The sequence below is a fragment of the Trichechus manatus genome, unplaced genomic scaffold (genome assembly GCF_000243295.1).
Source record: "Trichechus manatus latirostris isolate Lorelei unplaced genomic scaffold, TriManLat1.0 scaffold00028, whole genome shotgun sequence".
Classification (NCBI taxonomy): Eukaryota; Metazoa; Chordata; class Mammalia; order Sirenia; family Trichechidae; genus Trichechus; species Trichechus manatus.
Window position 1 is genome coordinate 18,857,900 of NW_004443964.1, and position 14,914 is coordinate 18,872,813.

Consider the following 14,914-nt stretch of genomic DNA (forward strand, 5'->3'; position numbering starts at 1 on the left):
TGTTAGTTTCCTTTGTGGTTACCTTAATATTTACCCCTATTTTTCTAAGTTTATACCAGTCTTTTGTTTCTTTATATGGCCTTGCCTTCCTCTCCATATGAAAAATCTATGTCTACATTTTTTAAGTCCCTCTTTTTTGTTTTAATGTTGTCGTCTTTTATATATTGACATGTTTCCCTATTTTCAGTGTTTTAGCATTGATTTATTTTTGTGACTTCCCTATCTGGGTTGATATCTGTTTGCTCTGTCCTGTGTTCTAGTTTTGGGTTGTTATCTGATGTTATTTTCTAACCGGAGGACTCCCTTTAGTATTTCTTGTAATTTTGCTTTGGTTTTTGCAAATTCCCTAAACTTCTGTTCATCTGGAAATGCCTTAATTTTGCCATCATATTTGAGAGACAGTTTTTCTGGATATGTAATTCTTGGCTTGCAATTTTTTTCCTTCAAGGCTTTATACATGTCGTCCCATTGCCTTCTTGCCTGCATGGTTTCTGCTGATTAGTCCAAGCTTATTCTTATTGAGTCTTCTTTGTAGATGAATTTTTGTTTATCCCTAGTCACTCTTCAAATTCTCTCTTTATCTTTGGTTTTGGCAAGTTTGATTATGTCTTGGTGACTTTCTTTTGGGATCTACCTTATGTGGGGATTTGATGAGCATCTTGGATAGGTATCTTCTCATCTTTCATGATATCAGGGAAGTTTTCTGCCAACAAATCTTCAACAATTCTCTTTGTATTTTCTGTTATCCCCCCGTTCTGGTACTCCAATCACTCGAAGGTTATTCCTCTTAATAGAGTCCCACATAATTGTTGGGGTTTCTTCATTTTTTAAAATCCTTTTATCTGATTTTTCCTCAAATAAGTTGGTGTCAGGTGCTTTGTCTTCAATCTCACTAATCCTGACTTCCATTGCCTCAGTTCTGCTCCTATGACTTTCTATTGCATTGTCTACTTCTGACCTTTATTTGTTAATCTTCTGTATTTCTGATTGCTGTCTCTCTATGGATTCTTGCAGCCTGTTAAATTTGTCATTATGCTCTTCTCTAATCTTCTTAATTTACTCTATTGTGTGTTCTGCATTTTGCTTAATTTCCTTCCTAATGTCTTGAAGAGTTCTGTATATTAATCTTTTGTATTCTGCCTCTGGTAATTCCAAGAAATTTTCCTCCTCTGGAAAATTTCTTGATTCTTTATTTTGGGAGCATGCTGAAGCCATCATGGATTGCCTCTTTATGTGATTTGATATTGAATGTTGTCTCCAAGCCATCAATAAGTTATTACTTTTATTTATTTTATGTTTTCTTACTGTGTCCTAAGCTTCTTGTTTTGTTTTGACATGCCCAAATAGGCTGCTCCTGTGAGCTAGTTCGATTATTGGCACCTTTGAAGCTGTAATGTCCTGTCACCAGGTGGTTTTATCTGTTACTTGGTATGTGAGCTAAGGAGTCTGTCCACTTCTCCTGTATGGATTCAGCTCAAGTGCCCAGGAAGATAGCCACCAACTGTATCATGTAGGCGTCCACCTTCAGTCCTAGACAGGTATGGGTGATTGGTGTAGGCACAGGCATCTGGCTGCAGCAGGGGGACATAGGGGGCAGACGGCTGCCCCCAGTGTCCAGGAGGATGGTGTGTCCCTGTTCCCTACAGTGCGTAGGTGGGTGGGTTTTGCAGCCAGACTATGAGTACCTAATGCTGTTGGCTGTAAGGCCTGGTGGGCACCTCTTATTATTGGGCCCCTATCACAGGTGGCTAGGTGGTGTGTGTGGAGTCACCAGTCCTCAGGCCCCTGATGTGGGTAGGTGAAGACCCTGTTTAATGGGCAGAGCAATGTCAAATGTCAGGAACCTACCACTGCACAGCTGAAATGGTTGAAGTTAGACTTCAGGTATATACCCTGTTGTACAGCAGTAATGAGGACCTATGCTGTTCAAATGGGCCCACACAAGTCTCTGCAGGGGGAAAAGCACTCAAAGTCCGTGGATCCCTTATGCCTGTGCCTAGGCAAAGGAGCTGTGCCTACCCTGGGTTCCTGGCGTAGGGGAGCCGGAAGTTTATTTCTTCCTGTTTGTTAATTTGTTCACTCTCCAAGGCCAGGAGAATGGCTCAGGGCATGTGCCAGATCCTACTTCGGGCCCAGGGGACTCGACAATTGCTGAAGCCAGTCAAGGACCCAGTGCAGAGCAGGGAGCTGGGAGGTAAATGGGAGAGAGGTTTTTCCCTAAGGGGGGTGTTTTTGATCGGCACTGTAGGCCGTACACAAGTACTGATCTTTTGCTGATTGAGGGCTGCCTCTCACTAGTTCTGGGTGGTTGAGTAGACTCTCTGGCACTTGGTCTCTCCTGGTGTGGAAAACGCGCCTCTAAGCACCGCTACTTGCCTGCCCCATGAACTGATCAGGCCTGAAGGGCTCATGCTCTCGCCAGGTCAGATCTGGCAACTCCTCACTGCTTCTGAAACGTCTCTCCCTCCCCTGCCACTTAGTCCAGTTCCTCAACTTTGCCTTTGATGTTCAGGGCTCCTAGATTGTCATATATAAACAATTCACTTTTTTGGGGGGTCTTTGCTGTAAGAGGGTCTGCCAGAAGTGTCTGACTACTCTGCCATCCTGGCCCCGCCTCCCTATTGTTTAAAATTTATTTGAACTTACGTACTTGACCTCAACACTGATTGTGATCTCACTGGTACTCTCTGGCTTAGGAGCTCTGTTGGCAGCAATTATATGATTATTGATATTTTATCTAAGATTAATATTCAGAGACAATATTTTTCCTTTCTTTAGTACTGGGCCTCTATATACTTTCATTTGTTTTTCCCCCATGAAATTGACAAGTCTCCACAGAAAAACAAAATTTTTTCTTATGGGGCACTATGGTATTTGAAATACTCACCATCAACTGGCAGGTAATCACACAGTTCTTCAATTTCTTCCTCTTCAAGTTCAAATCCCATGGTTTCAAGAGCATCATCTATTTTATTCATATTGACTTTTCCTTCTTAAGAAAGAAGGGGATAAGAATAAAAAAAATTTGTAGTTATGCCAAAGAGGGAAAAATATGCTACCTCATATCAGCCAATCAACATAAAGAGGAAGTAAAAAGCAATCTCGCAACAATGCTCTTGAAGTGATTAAAAGAAGCAGTTGAGGGTTAAAAATAGGAAAAACCGCCCTTATCCATTGTTCCAGGAAACATTGTTGTAGCAAGTTCTAGGATGCGTTTACCCAGAAGAAAGAAAAGTGTGGGCAAGTCTGATGAATTATAGCAAAGACAATAGACAATATACAAGGTTGTTACCAGTAAGAAGGATTTAAAATTTGCTTCAGAGACAAAATGGTGTAGGCCATTTCTTCAAATGTGATTGTAATAGTATACAGGGAAGAATTTCAGCTTATAATAATAATAACAATAATTAAAAAAAAAACAGTAGAGCAACCCAATTAACAATCTAATCATTGAGGAATAAAAAAGGTTTCAGAAAAGTGAATGCAAAAGCTTGAAGATCTCAGTTTTATCTTTCTTGAATGCTTCTCACTCACCTTTATAATTCTTCACCCCGTCCATCAACCTATTCTTAAACACCCTTCTACTACCTGTAAGATAAAAGGCAATTCAGTTCACAAACAAGTGGAAGTTTAAAAAGGCAGTAATGTTTAATGATTTCATTTGTAAATTTTTCCTAGTTAAAATCCAAAGAAGAAGGAAGTAAAGAAATTAATGAGATTCTCAAGATTAACTATTAATTCTCTGGCATCTGATGTACTATTAGTGAAGCTATAACATGTTAAAGAGTAAACAAATTTAAATTTTTTTTAGATGTACTCTTTTTCCTTTCTATAACTCTTCTCTTTATCACCTTCACTTAGCTTTAGCTTTAGGACTGTCATAGGTGCTGGGTCAAGTATTTAAAACTCTTTATCCACAACAGCAGGACCCTAAAGAGAGCATGACCTCTCAAAGTAAGATCTAAATGGAAGAACAGGATTTTTTACATCAGAGTTGGCTCTTCCTACACTTCTTTTAATTTTTTGGACTTTAAATAGTTATATTTCTAGAATTTTATGCACACAAACTCATAAGCCCAAGATCCTCTGAAATTCACTGCAAGTCTGAAATGCTTACCATTCAATGGCAGCGTGTTCAGCAGATTCTGGCTTTCCTTACTTGTAAGTTCAATACCTACATTTCCTAGATAAAATTGTACGTCACTGGCATTAATCTTAACACCTTTAAAAAAGATGGGAAAAGTGATAAGTGAAGATTTTCATATATAACAGTTCTAAATTAAGAAAATTATAATAAAATAGCAATATCTCAACTTTCAAGAGATATAAATACAGAACAACAAGGGCACAATGAGACTTATCTAATTGCAGAGCATCACACGAAGGAGCTAAAAATAGAACAGGTTTCCTTTAATCCTGGCCAAAACAATGCTTTATATAATGCTCTAAAAACAATGGGGATAAGCCAACTAACCTATAATAAAATAGACTCCTGAATAAAAAATGTACTTCTAAAAGGTAGCTAACAAAAAAAAATTCATCTATATTCTTAAAAACAAACATATCAGCAATATATTGGTAAATTATGGGTTACTGGGATATACAATTAAAATATGTGTGTGTATGTGTGTGTGTGTGTACGTATAACAAAGGATCTTGATTTTATATCTTTTTATTATTACTTCTCACTCACCAGCAAAATATTTTGTTAAATTCATCAGGGAATTCAGCGGAACATTTCCACTACCTGAAACCCAAAGCATAAATCAGATACAGACAAAATTTTCACTGCTGTTAGGAATTGGGATCATTTTTCCCATTAAATTTTCTAAGTGTCATTGCTGACAGAGAAAATTTGTTGATTTGTGAATGTTTTTCTTGTATCCAATTATCTTATAGAATTCTTAAGAGGGTATATTAGAAAGCTAAAAGGTGTTATATTCTTTTCTTAAGTGGTCCTTTTGAATTAAAAGATCTCACTGGGGCCAGCTTAATGGTCTCAAGTCAGAAATAACTGACCCTCTGTTTCAATCCCACTCTGACATTCATCTCATATTTGCTAAATGAAAACGTGATCACTTCTATTTGTACGTTATATATTGTCAAACAATTCCACACCCTTTTTACTTCTCACTTGTTTTTGTCAGTCTGACTTCTTCCAACATCTATTTCAATAACTTCTTTTATTTTCTCCTAAAGTGTTTGTTTTTCCTAGCACCTCCTAAATCTAAATCTACCAGAGCCCTTATTGGCCCTCTGACAATATTGAGATTAACACAGAAGCCATCTTTTTCATCCTTGAGGATTATAACTCCACATGTACTTTTTTCTCTATAAATGAAAATCAGCAAAAATACTCTCGAAGGTTTTGCAAGAGAAAGTCAAAGATTCTTCTGAAAGAAAGTGGTAAGAGGTAAATTAAATACTCACTGTCAGTTTTCAAATGGTTCCGCAGATCTTTTATTTCATTTTTTTCAAGTTCCAAGTTCAATTTTTCTAGAATGGATTCTAGTTTATTTTCATAAATCCTTCCTCCTTAAGTAAGAAAGAGATGAAATTACAAAAATGTGAAATTATGCCTAAAAATTAAAAATTCTAGGTATGTATATGCACCAAGCCCCAGTGGGAGGGAGAAAAGCAAAGTTACAATATAGACGTTTAAGGAAAGCATAAAACCAAGGTGGCAGGCTATATGGGTAGGGATATGAAAAAAAGAACATTTCCCTTACACATGTTCCAAGACACCCTGCTAAATTTTTTAGCAGATGTCTAAAGCAAAGCAAATGAATAAGGCTTATTATCCATTTATCTTCCTAATGGAGAAATATGTCAGAAATAACAGCCATAATTCTGATTAGCAAGTAGAGTTTGAAACCTGTCATTGTAACAGTAAATTATCTCTACAAACTTAATGGTATTGAACTTAAGCTATAAGACATAAAGGGGGTAAAAAGGGTTAACAACCTAACTATTAAGTATAATAGAGTATCTAAGAGTGTGGGTTCAAATCCTGGCTCTTCCCAAGTTCAAACAATATGAACTTGGGCAAATTAATAGTGATTATAAAAGTTATCTATCTCATAGGATTTTTGTGAAAGTTAAATAATTTAATAAATTAATGCATGTAAAATGCTTAGGACAGTGACTGGTACTACATTCAATAGAAATTAGCTATTGTTATCATTAAGTTATTAAAGGGACTTTCAAAAGCAAATACAAAGGTTAAAGATCTCAGTTTTACTTCTCTTCTTTCTATGTTTATCACTCACCATGGAAAGTCTTTAAACTATCTACCAACCGATTGTGATATACTTTTCCATCAGCTGTAAGAGAATACATAATTGATGTCATATAGAAAGTGATGCAGCAATTCATAATAAGAGTACGACTGTTAGTTCATAAAGACAATCTTCTGTGAATTGCCTTAGACTTATCCAATTTCTCATTCATACATCCTTCTCTTGAATAAAGCAAAGAAGTAGAGAAAGTTCTAAATTTATCCTTTTTCTATGCTGAAACTTTCTCTGTTTCTGACTTGTCCCTTTTTATCCTACTATAATTACTTGACTTCCTCTCCTTTTTCCTCCTCCTTTCTCTTTATACTCTAGGGCTGACAGATATTCCAAGGTTAATACCCTAACTTAAAAATTTTTATCAATTTTGGAATCTTTGTTTATGACGTTCTCACACTCAATCCCAACAGAGTAAGCTTCACTCTCTATAACAACCTCCACGAGGGCAAAGACTTTGTCTTTTATCACATCACCTAAGAAGTGCTCAATAAAAATAGGTTGAATTAGTAATCCCTCACCTCCCCCAACAATACACACACTCAAACTAAGCTCCCCTGAAAGCCAAGGTGGTATCAGAAATGCTCACAAGTAATTGGCAGAGTTCTCAGCAGCTCCCAGCGTTCCTTAGGTGTAAGTACTACCCCCATGTTTTCCAAAACGTCTTCTACTTCATCAGCATTAAACTTGACTCCTTTGAAGAGATGAAAATTATGACTGTGAAAATTTTAGGAATAAGGAATGAGTGCAAATATGAATAATGTCATCTAAGTTCAATTGCAGGATCAAGAGCATGGTTGATCAAAACACTGAGTCAAGACACTAGATGTCAGAAAAAAACTTAATCTCTTAATTCTAAAGGTAAAAATACTTTTTGAATGCTCTAGTAACAATGGGATAGATCAACACTCTGAAATGGGGGTAGTATAAAGGCCTAGAATGACTACTGTCTAAGTGATTATGTAACAAATTCTGTGAGAAGATAGCATCCATTTTACTTTTTGTTTATCTGTGTGATAAAATGATTTATTCATAAAAAGATTTATGCCAATGTTTTATCTCACCGATTATTGTGGTAATATAGATTTTTGACTGTTTAAAGAATGGAAAAATGATGTGTCTTACTAGGAAAAAAAAAGAAATCCAGAGAACACTTGTCATTTTCCTAAGACATAATAATTTAGTATTTTTGTTCAGAAAGTATTAATCCAAAACTGATCTGGATTACTGGATAAAAGATTCTATCAATATATAAAAGGACTAACAGGTCAATGTCAGTATGATGGAAATGAAATATTTAAAAGTATAACAGAAAATTGCTATTTACGGTGATTTTTCCCTATAACTTTTCACTCACCTGAAAACGACTCTGCATTTTCCATGAGTTTACTCAGTTTAACTTTGCTGTCATCTGTAAGATAAGGTACAAATGAAACCCAGCCATAATGACTCAGACCCATAAAACATGTTATAAAGGCCTTAAATTGTGGAAAAAAACCAAGGCTTTGAACCGGTTCATTCCACCTGACCCCTGCTGAGAATTTGCCTTTCCATCCCAGATGTACTGAATCAGAACCTACATTTTAACCAGATCCCCAGCTATACATAAGAATCACCTGGGAATCTTGTTAAAATGTAGATTCTGATTCAATACATCCGGGGTGGAAAGGCAAATTCTTAGCAGGGGGTCAGGGTGGAACGAACCGGTTCAAAGCCCTGAACAAACTGCTGAAATTCAAAAGTTTGCCCGATTTGTTCTACAAGCGTACCCATTTTCATCCCCAGATGAGCATAGAATTGAAGAATGAAGTTCTAAATATGATAAATATATGGCACCGAGGAAGAAATTACAGTACAATACATCAAATTCTATACTCCGTGGTGCTAGAAAGTTTTAAAAGCACTGCTTAAACTGTTTTCCATTTTAGAACCTAGCAGTGCCTTATCTTTGACTGCCTTATTACTACAGGACTTAAAAGCAACATATACTGTAATATTAATGTATTCACCAACCTCAAATATTGTAGCTGGCTACTTCCACACGCAAACCTTACTCAGCACTTTCTCCATGCTTCTAAATCCATGGCTACCAGGGTTTCCAATCTTTTCTGGCTCCCTCATTTTGTGTACTTACTGGTTGAAAATCCTCAATCCAGGGCCATATCACACAGTCTCCTGAGGGTACCATTTATAACATAGCCTATGTGGCCCTGCTGACCTCTTTTATGTGAGACAGTATTGTTGTTAGGTGCTGCCGAGTCGGTTCCGACTCACAGAGACCCTATGCACAGCAGAACGAAACACTGCTCAGTCCTGCGCCATCCTAACAATTGTTGCTATGCTTGATCCCATTGTTGCAGCCACTGTGTCAATCCATCTCGTTGAGGGTCTTCCTCTTTTTTGATGACCCTCTACTTTACCAGGCATGATGTCCTTCTCCAGGGACTGGTCCCTCCTGATAACATGTCCAAAGTATGTGAGACGTAGTCTCGCTACCGTTGCATCTAAGGAGAATTCTGGTTGTACTTCTTCCAAGACAGATTTATTCATTCTTTTGGCAGTCCATGGTATATTTAATATTCTTTGCCAACACCACAATTCAAAGGCATCAATTCTTCTTTGGTCTTCCTTATTCATTGTCCAGCATTCACATGCATATGAGGCGATTGAAAACACCATGGCTTGGGTCAGGCGCACCTTAGTCCTCAAGGTGACATCTTTACTTTTCAACACTTTAAAAAGGTCTTTTGCAGCAGATTTGCCCAATGCAATGTGTCTTTTGATTTCTTGACTGCTGCTTCCATGGATGTTGATTGTGGATTCAAGTAAAATGAAATCCTTGACAACCTCATTCCTTTCTCCGTTTATCATGATGTTGCTTATTGGTCCACTTGTGAGGATTTTTGTTTTTTTTCTGTTGAGGTGTAATCCATACTGAAGGCTGTAGTCTTTGATCTTCATCAGTAAGTGCTTCAAGTCCTCTTCACTTTCAGTAAGCAAAGTTGTGTCATCTGCATGACACAGGTTATTAACGAGTCTTCCTCCAATCCTGATGCCGCGTTCTTCTTCATATAGTGCAGCTTCTTGGATTATTTGCTCAGCATGCAGACTGAATAGGTATGGTAAAAGGATACAACCCAGACACACACCTTCCCTGACTTTAAACTATGCAGTATCCCTTTCTTCTATTCTAATGACTGCCTCTTGATCCATGTACAGATTCCTCATGAGCACAATCAAGTGTTCCAGAATTCCCACTCTGTGCAACGTTATCCATAATTTGTTATGATCCGCAAAACTGAATGCCTTCATGTATTCAATAAAACACAGGTAAACATCTTTCTGGTATTCTATGCTTTCAGCCAGGATCCATCGTACATCAGCAGTGATATCTCTGGTTCCATGTCCTCTTCTAAATCTGGCTTGAATTTCTGGCACTTCCCTGTCGATATACTGCTGCAGCCACTTTTGAATGATCTTCAGCAAAATTTTGCTTGCATGTGATACCAATGAAATTGTTTGATAATTTCCACATTTGGCTGGATCACCTTTATTGGGAATAGGCATAAATATGGATCTCTTCCAGTCGACTGGCCATGTAGCTGTCTTCCAAATTTCTTGGCATAGACGAGTGAGCACTTCCGGTGCTGCATTTGTTTGTTGAAACATCTCAATTGGTATCCCGTCAATTCCTGGAGCCTTGTTTTTCACCAATGCCTTCAATGTAGCTTGGATTTCTTCCTTCCATACCATTGGTTCCTGATCATATGTCACCTCCTGAAATGGTTGAACATTGACCAATTCTTTTTGGTATAGTGACTCTGTGTATTTCTTCCATCTTCTTTTGATGCTTCCTGTGTCGTTTAATATTTTCCCCATAAAATTCTTCAGTATTGCAACTCGAGGCTTGAATTTTTTTCTTCAGTTCTTTTAGCTAGAGAAATGCTGAATGTGTTCTTCCCCTTTGGTTTTCTTTCTCCAGGTCTATGCACACGTCATCATAATACTTGAGCCACGCTTTGAAATCTTCTGTTCAGCTCTTTGATTTCATCATTTTTTCCTTTTGCTTTAGCTACTCGACATTCAAGGGGAAGTTTCAGGGTCTCTTCTGACATCCATTTAGGTCTTTTCTTTCTCTCCTGTCTTTTTAACAACCTCTTGCTTTCTTCACGTATGTTGTCCTTGATGTCATTCCACAACTCGTCTGGTCTTCGGTCGTTAGTGTTCAATGCATCAAATCTATTCTTGAGATGGTCTCTGAATTCAGGTGGGATAAACTCAAGGTCGTACCTTGGCTCTCGTGGACTTGTTCTAATTTTCTTCAGTTTCAACTTGAACTTGCACATGAGTAATTGATGGTCTGACCCTGGCCTTGTTCTGACTGATGATATTGTGCTTTTCCATCATCTCTTTCCACAGATGTAGTCGATTTGATTCCTGTGTTTCATCTGGCGAGGTCCACGTGTATAGTGGCTGTTTATGTTGGTGAAAAATGGTATTTGCAGTGAAGAAGTCATTGGTCTTGCAAAATGCAGCCATGTGATCTCTGGCATCATTTCTATCACCAAGGCCATATTTTCCAACTACAGATCTTTCTTCGTTTCCAACTTTCACATTACAATCATCAGTAATTATCAGTGCATCCTGACTGCATGTTCGATCAATTTCAGACTGCAAAAGTTGGTAACCAAATTCAATTTCCTCATCTTTGGCCTTAGTGGTTGGTGTGTATATTTGAATAATAGTTGTATTAACTGGTCTTCCTTGTAGGCATATGGCTATTATCCTATCACTGACAGCACTGTACTTCAGGATAGATCTTGAAATGTTCTCTTTGATGATGAATGCAATGCCATTCCTCTTCAAGTTGTCATTCCCGGCACAGTAGACCATATGATTGTCTGATTCAAAATGACCAATACCTGTCCATTTCAGCTCCCTAATGCCTAGGATATCAATGTTTATGTGTTCCATTTTATTTTTGACGATTTCCAATTTTCCTAGATTCATACCTCATACATTCCAGGTTCTGATTATTAATGGATGTTTGGAGCTGTTTCTTCTCATTTTGAGTCGTGCCACATCAGCAAATGAAGGTCTTGAAAGCTTGACTCCATCTACGTCATTAAGGTTGACTCTACTTCGAGGAGGGAGCTCTTCCCCAGTCCTAGTTTGAGTGCCTTCCAGCCTGAGGGGCTCATCTTCTGGCACTATATCAGACAATGTTCCGCTGTTATTCATAAGGTTTTCACTGGCTAATTATTTTCAGAAGTAAACTACCGGGTCCTTTTTCCTAGTCTGTCTTAGTCTGGAAGCTCAGCTGAAACCTGTTCGTCATGGGTGACGCTGCTGGTATTACTTGGTAGAAAGGGCAAACCTTTGAAGTTGTATAGATCTGTGTTCAAATCTTTTGCTCTGATGCTTAGCAGCCCTGTCAAAGTGAGCAAATCAACTAATCTCTGTGACTGAGCCTCAGTTTTCCATATCAGAGAAACCAGGATAACAACCTACTTTGCAGAGTTGTTTTAAAGACTATTGATAACATATGTCAAGTGCCAAATATTGTTCTTAGTAGATAGAAGGCATTTAATACTTGTTAATTATTATCATAGGTTATCTCAATAGAGGTGATGGCTTATATGACCAGGGATGTGGCAGCATAAGATAGGAGCAAGAAGACTTGCCATTTTCCTAGGTTAGGTATTTAATCAGTACACAATTCTGAGTTCTTGTTAATTAAATTTTCTTAATATTATTTTGTGCCTATAGTCTTGCAAGATATGTGATTAAGTGGGTCAGACTGACCTGATTTATATTAATAAGTATTTCCAGTGATAAGATATTTAAATAAAGCAAGTCTATTCATAAAATTCTGATTCTGTGCCCTTTGGATCAGAAAGAAGAGGGATAGGTGTGATGCATTTTTACAGTGCAGTGAGAATATTAGAGAATTGGCTTTTAAATGAAATTCTCATTCACAATCTCAAACCCAGACAATACATTGTAATATCCAGGAAAAGTCACTATGTTGTTACCGGAGAGAAGGATGTGTTCTCTATTTCTTTTTCATAGGGTTTTCAAAACAAACTTGACTTTTTATAGAATCAAAACAATGTGCTTTAAAATGTTAACTCCATATTATTATCCCATAGCTGAGAGTTGTGGATGATACAATTAAAACATTTTTTTTTTTTTTTCCTAATTGGCTAACCAGTACCTATCCCTGTTTCACTTGATAACAGCACTTTCCTCTTTTGGAAGTGTATAAATTCACCCTCTGTGCACAATCCTGTGGGGACTGGTGATCAAAGTGCCTGCTGTATCTTGGCCACTTGGGCTTATGACTCAAACTAGGTTTGACTGGCTCTCTCTCCTCAGACTGAATCTTGAAGAATGTAATAAAGATGATTCATTCCAACCTTACTGCCCTGATGAAATTGTTAATTAGCTTCCGCTACCCTTGCTGCTGCCTTGGTTCTGCTCTTTCCATTCCTCGTTTTTCAGCTGTTACTTTGATTCTGTGAACCACTCTATGGCCTTGCAAACATTTTGCTTTGTGCTTAAGTTGGCCAGAGTTAGTTTCTTTTGCCTGCAAAGACCCTACAAAGGACCCTAACTGATACAGACACTAATGCTGCTAACCAAGAAGAACTTTTGATTTTCTCTTTTTGTTGGGTCTTTTTAGGCCAAGCTAGAAAAATGCTATTTTTTTTTAATGTCAGGGCTAGCTATAGGTTAAAACATCATGGAGTACATATGCTGATACCAGTGGGTTATCTAACTGTACCAGCCAGTCACCAATCTACAGGGAATGGGAATCATGAATAGGGGACTGTTTGCTCTACATTTGCTTGCAGTGGCTTGTTGTTAGTGCTGGCAATTTATTTCCCCCTTCATAGGTATGAAATGGAGAAGATTCTGACTTAAAGTATGACCCCAAGGGCTCTTTGCTTGGGTCACTCCCAGTTGTTGATCCAGTCTTCAGGAAGCAGTTTAACTTTGTCTCAATTGCTTGACATCAGCAAGCAGCTTTAACCAGTTTCAGCCAGAGAAAAGGTTTTTCTTGGCCATTTATTAAAGAATCTCTATTAACTTTTTTTTTTCAATATACCACTGTATTTTTTATCCTTAAATTCATTTTTACTTGGTTTTTTTTTTTAATATTGCTTTAAAATATATGAATTTAAGGGAGACATCCTATTGGATGGTCAAAAGGCTGGATTCTTCTTCCTTCAATTTACCCTTCCTCCATTTACCTTCATAGAACTAAGAAATCCTGGTCCAAGGATACAGTTTTCCCCTCTTGTTCGTATTGTTCAATTCGGCTCTAGAAGGGTAGAATATACCAGCTATGCTGGTCTAGATTCCCAGTAACCCTCACTCCTGTGTTGGCTCCGAGCTTCCATTAGGGGACTATGCTATAGGGAGAAACACAAACTCTTCTTTATTCCTAACTCATGGTCTGGCTTCGATTTCTTCCAACCTTGCCCTGATGCTCATTTTGTGTGTGTGTGTATACACACAAATATATATATACATACATATATTTGAATATATAGCTATTATATACAGTAGAGTTTCTTGATGTATTTAATTTATGAACTGACTTTAGAACGTAATCTTAAAACAAAGCTTCATTATCTAATTTAATCCTCACAACTACGCCGTCTCCTCACGTATCAACTTGGTTAGGTTCTAAAAACTAGGTTGTTATGTGAAATCGGTTGTTATGCAAAAATGGAGGATGACCTAATCAGATCACAAAATGGAAGACAATTACATCATTACATAACTGGCCAATTACATCATTATATAATTGCCAAACTACCGAGAATCATGGCCCAGCCAAGCTGACACATAACCTTAACCATCAAAGCCAGTGTTACTCTCACCTTGTACCGTGGTGTTCATTACTGCCAGCTGTATGTTGTAATGCACAAAACAGTCAGTAGATTTTTACTATTGCCGTAAATGTGAAATGTTGGATAATGAGACAGTAGGTAAATGAGGAGAGGGTGTATGAACAAATCTACTATTTTTTATGGGTATTGAGGCTTAATGTTAAAACAGAATGGGGTAAACCCTGTAGGCAAGTAAGAACACTTCTGCAATCTCCAACCAGCACTCATTTTTCTACTAGAGATTTATTAGCTGTTTCAAAGTCAGAATGGTTAGAATGTTCAAAATCTGCTGATTTTCTTTCCTGTCATAATGTATTCTGTTTCTTTTAGTGTAGTTAAGCTTCATGGTAATTTGTCTTTTTTTTTTTGGTCTCTCCACCATATCTTTTACGTTACATTAATCGTGATTTTTCTGATTACAAAAACAGTGCTTAGAGTAAAAAAAAAATTAAAATAATCAAAATACAAAAAAGAAAATAAAAATCATCCATAACTCATCATCCACATATAAACCTTTTAATATTTTGATGTTGCTATTAAAATCTACTTTTTTCACTTAGCCGCATGTTGTGAACACTTTCCCTTCATGGTAATTTAAGAAATTTTTACTGTTTTTTTTTCCTGGTACTGATTTTTAAATTTTTTCTTTGAAATTTCTTCTTCTTCTTTTTTTTTTTTTTAATATGTTCCTTTGTTTCATTTTTCTACCTGCTTCTTAGGCCT

General features: G+C 37.2%; 1 protein-coding gene across 1 annotated transcript in view; it reads right to left on the reverse strand.

Moving 5' to 3' along the window:
- Positions 1 to 2,840: 2,840 nt before the first annotated feature.
- The window catches only part of LOC101342993 (uncharacterized), a 512,538-nt gene continuing 500,464 nt past the window's right edge, over positions 2,841 to 14,914 (reverse strand). Inside the window, exons 165-172 of the mRNA XM_023729385.1 lie at positions 7,648 to 7,701; positions 6,880 to 6,984; positions 6,270 to 6,323; positions 5,431 to 5,535; positions 4,694 to 4,747; positions 4,118 to 4,222; positions 3,535 to 3,588; positions 2,841 to 2,992 (exon numbers count right to left, since the gene is read on the reverse strand). Of these exons, the coding sequence (XP_023585153.1) occupies positions 2,856 to 2,992; positions 3,535 to 3,588; positions 4,118 to 4,222; positions 4,694 to 4,747; positions 5,431 to 5,535; positions 6,270 to 6,323; positions 6,880 to 6,984; positions 7,648 to 7,701 (668 nt within the window). The 3' untranslated portion in view covers positions 2,841 to 2,855. The remainder of the gene's footprint in view (positions 2,993 to 3,534; positions 3,589 to 4,117; positions 4,223 to 4,693; positions 4,748 to 5,430; positions 5,536 to 6,269; positions 6,324 to 6,879; positions 6,985 to 7,647; positions 7,702 to 14,914) is intronic.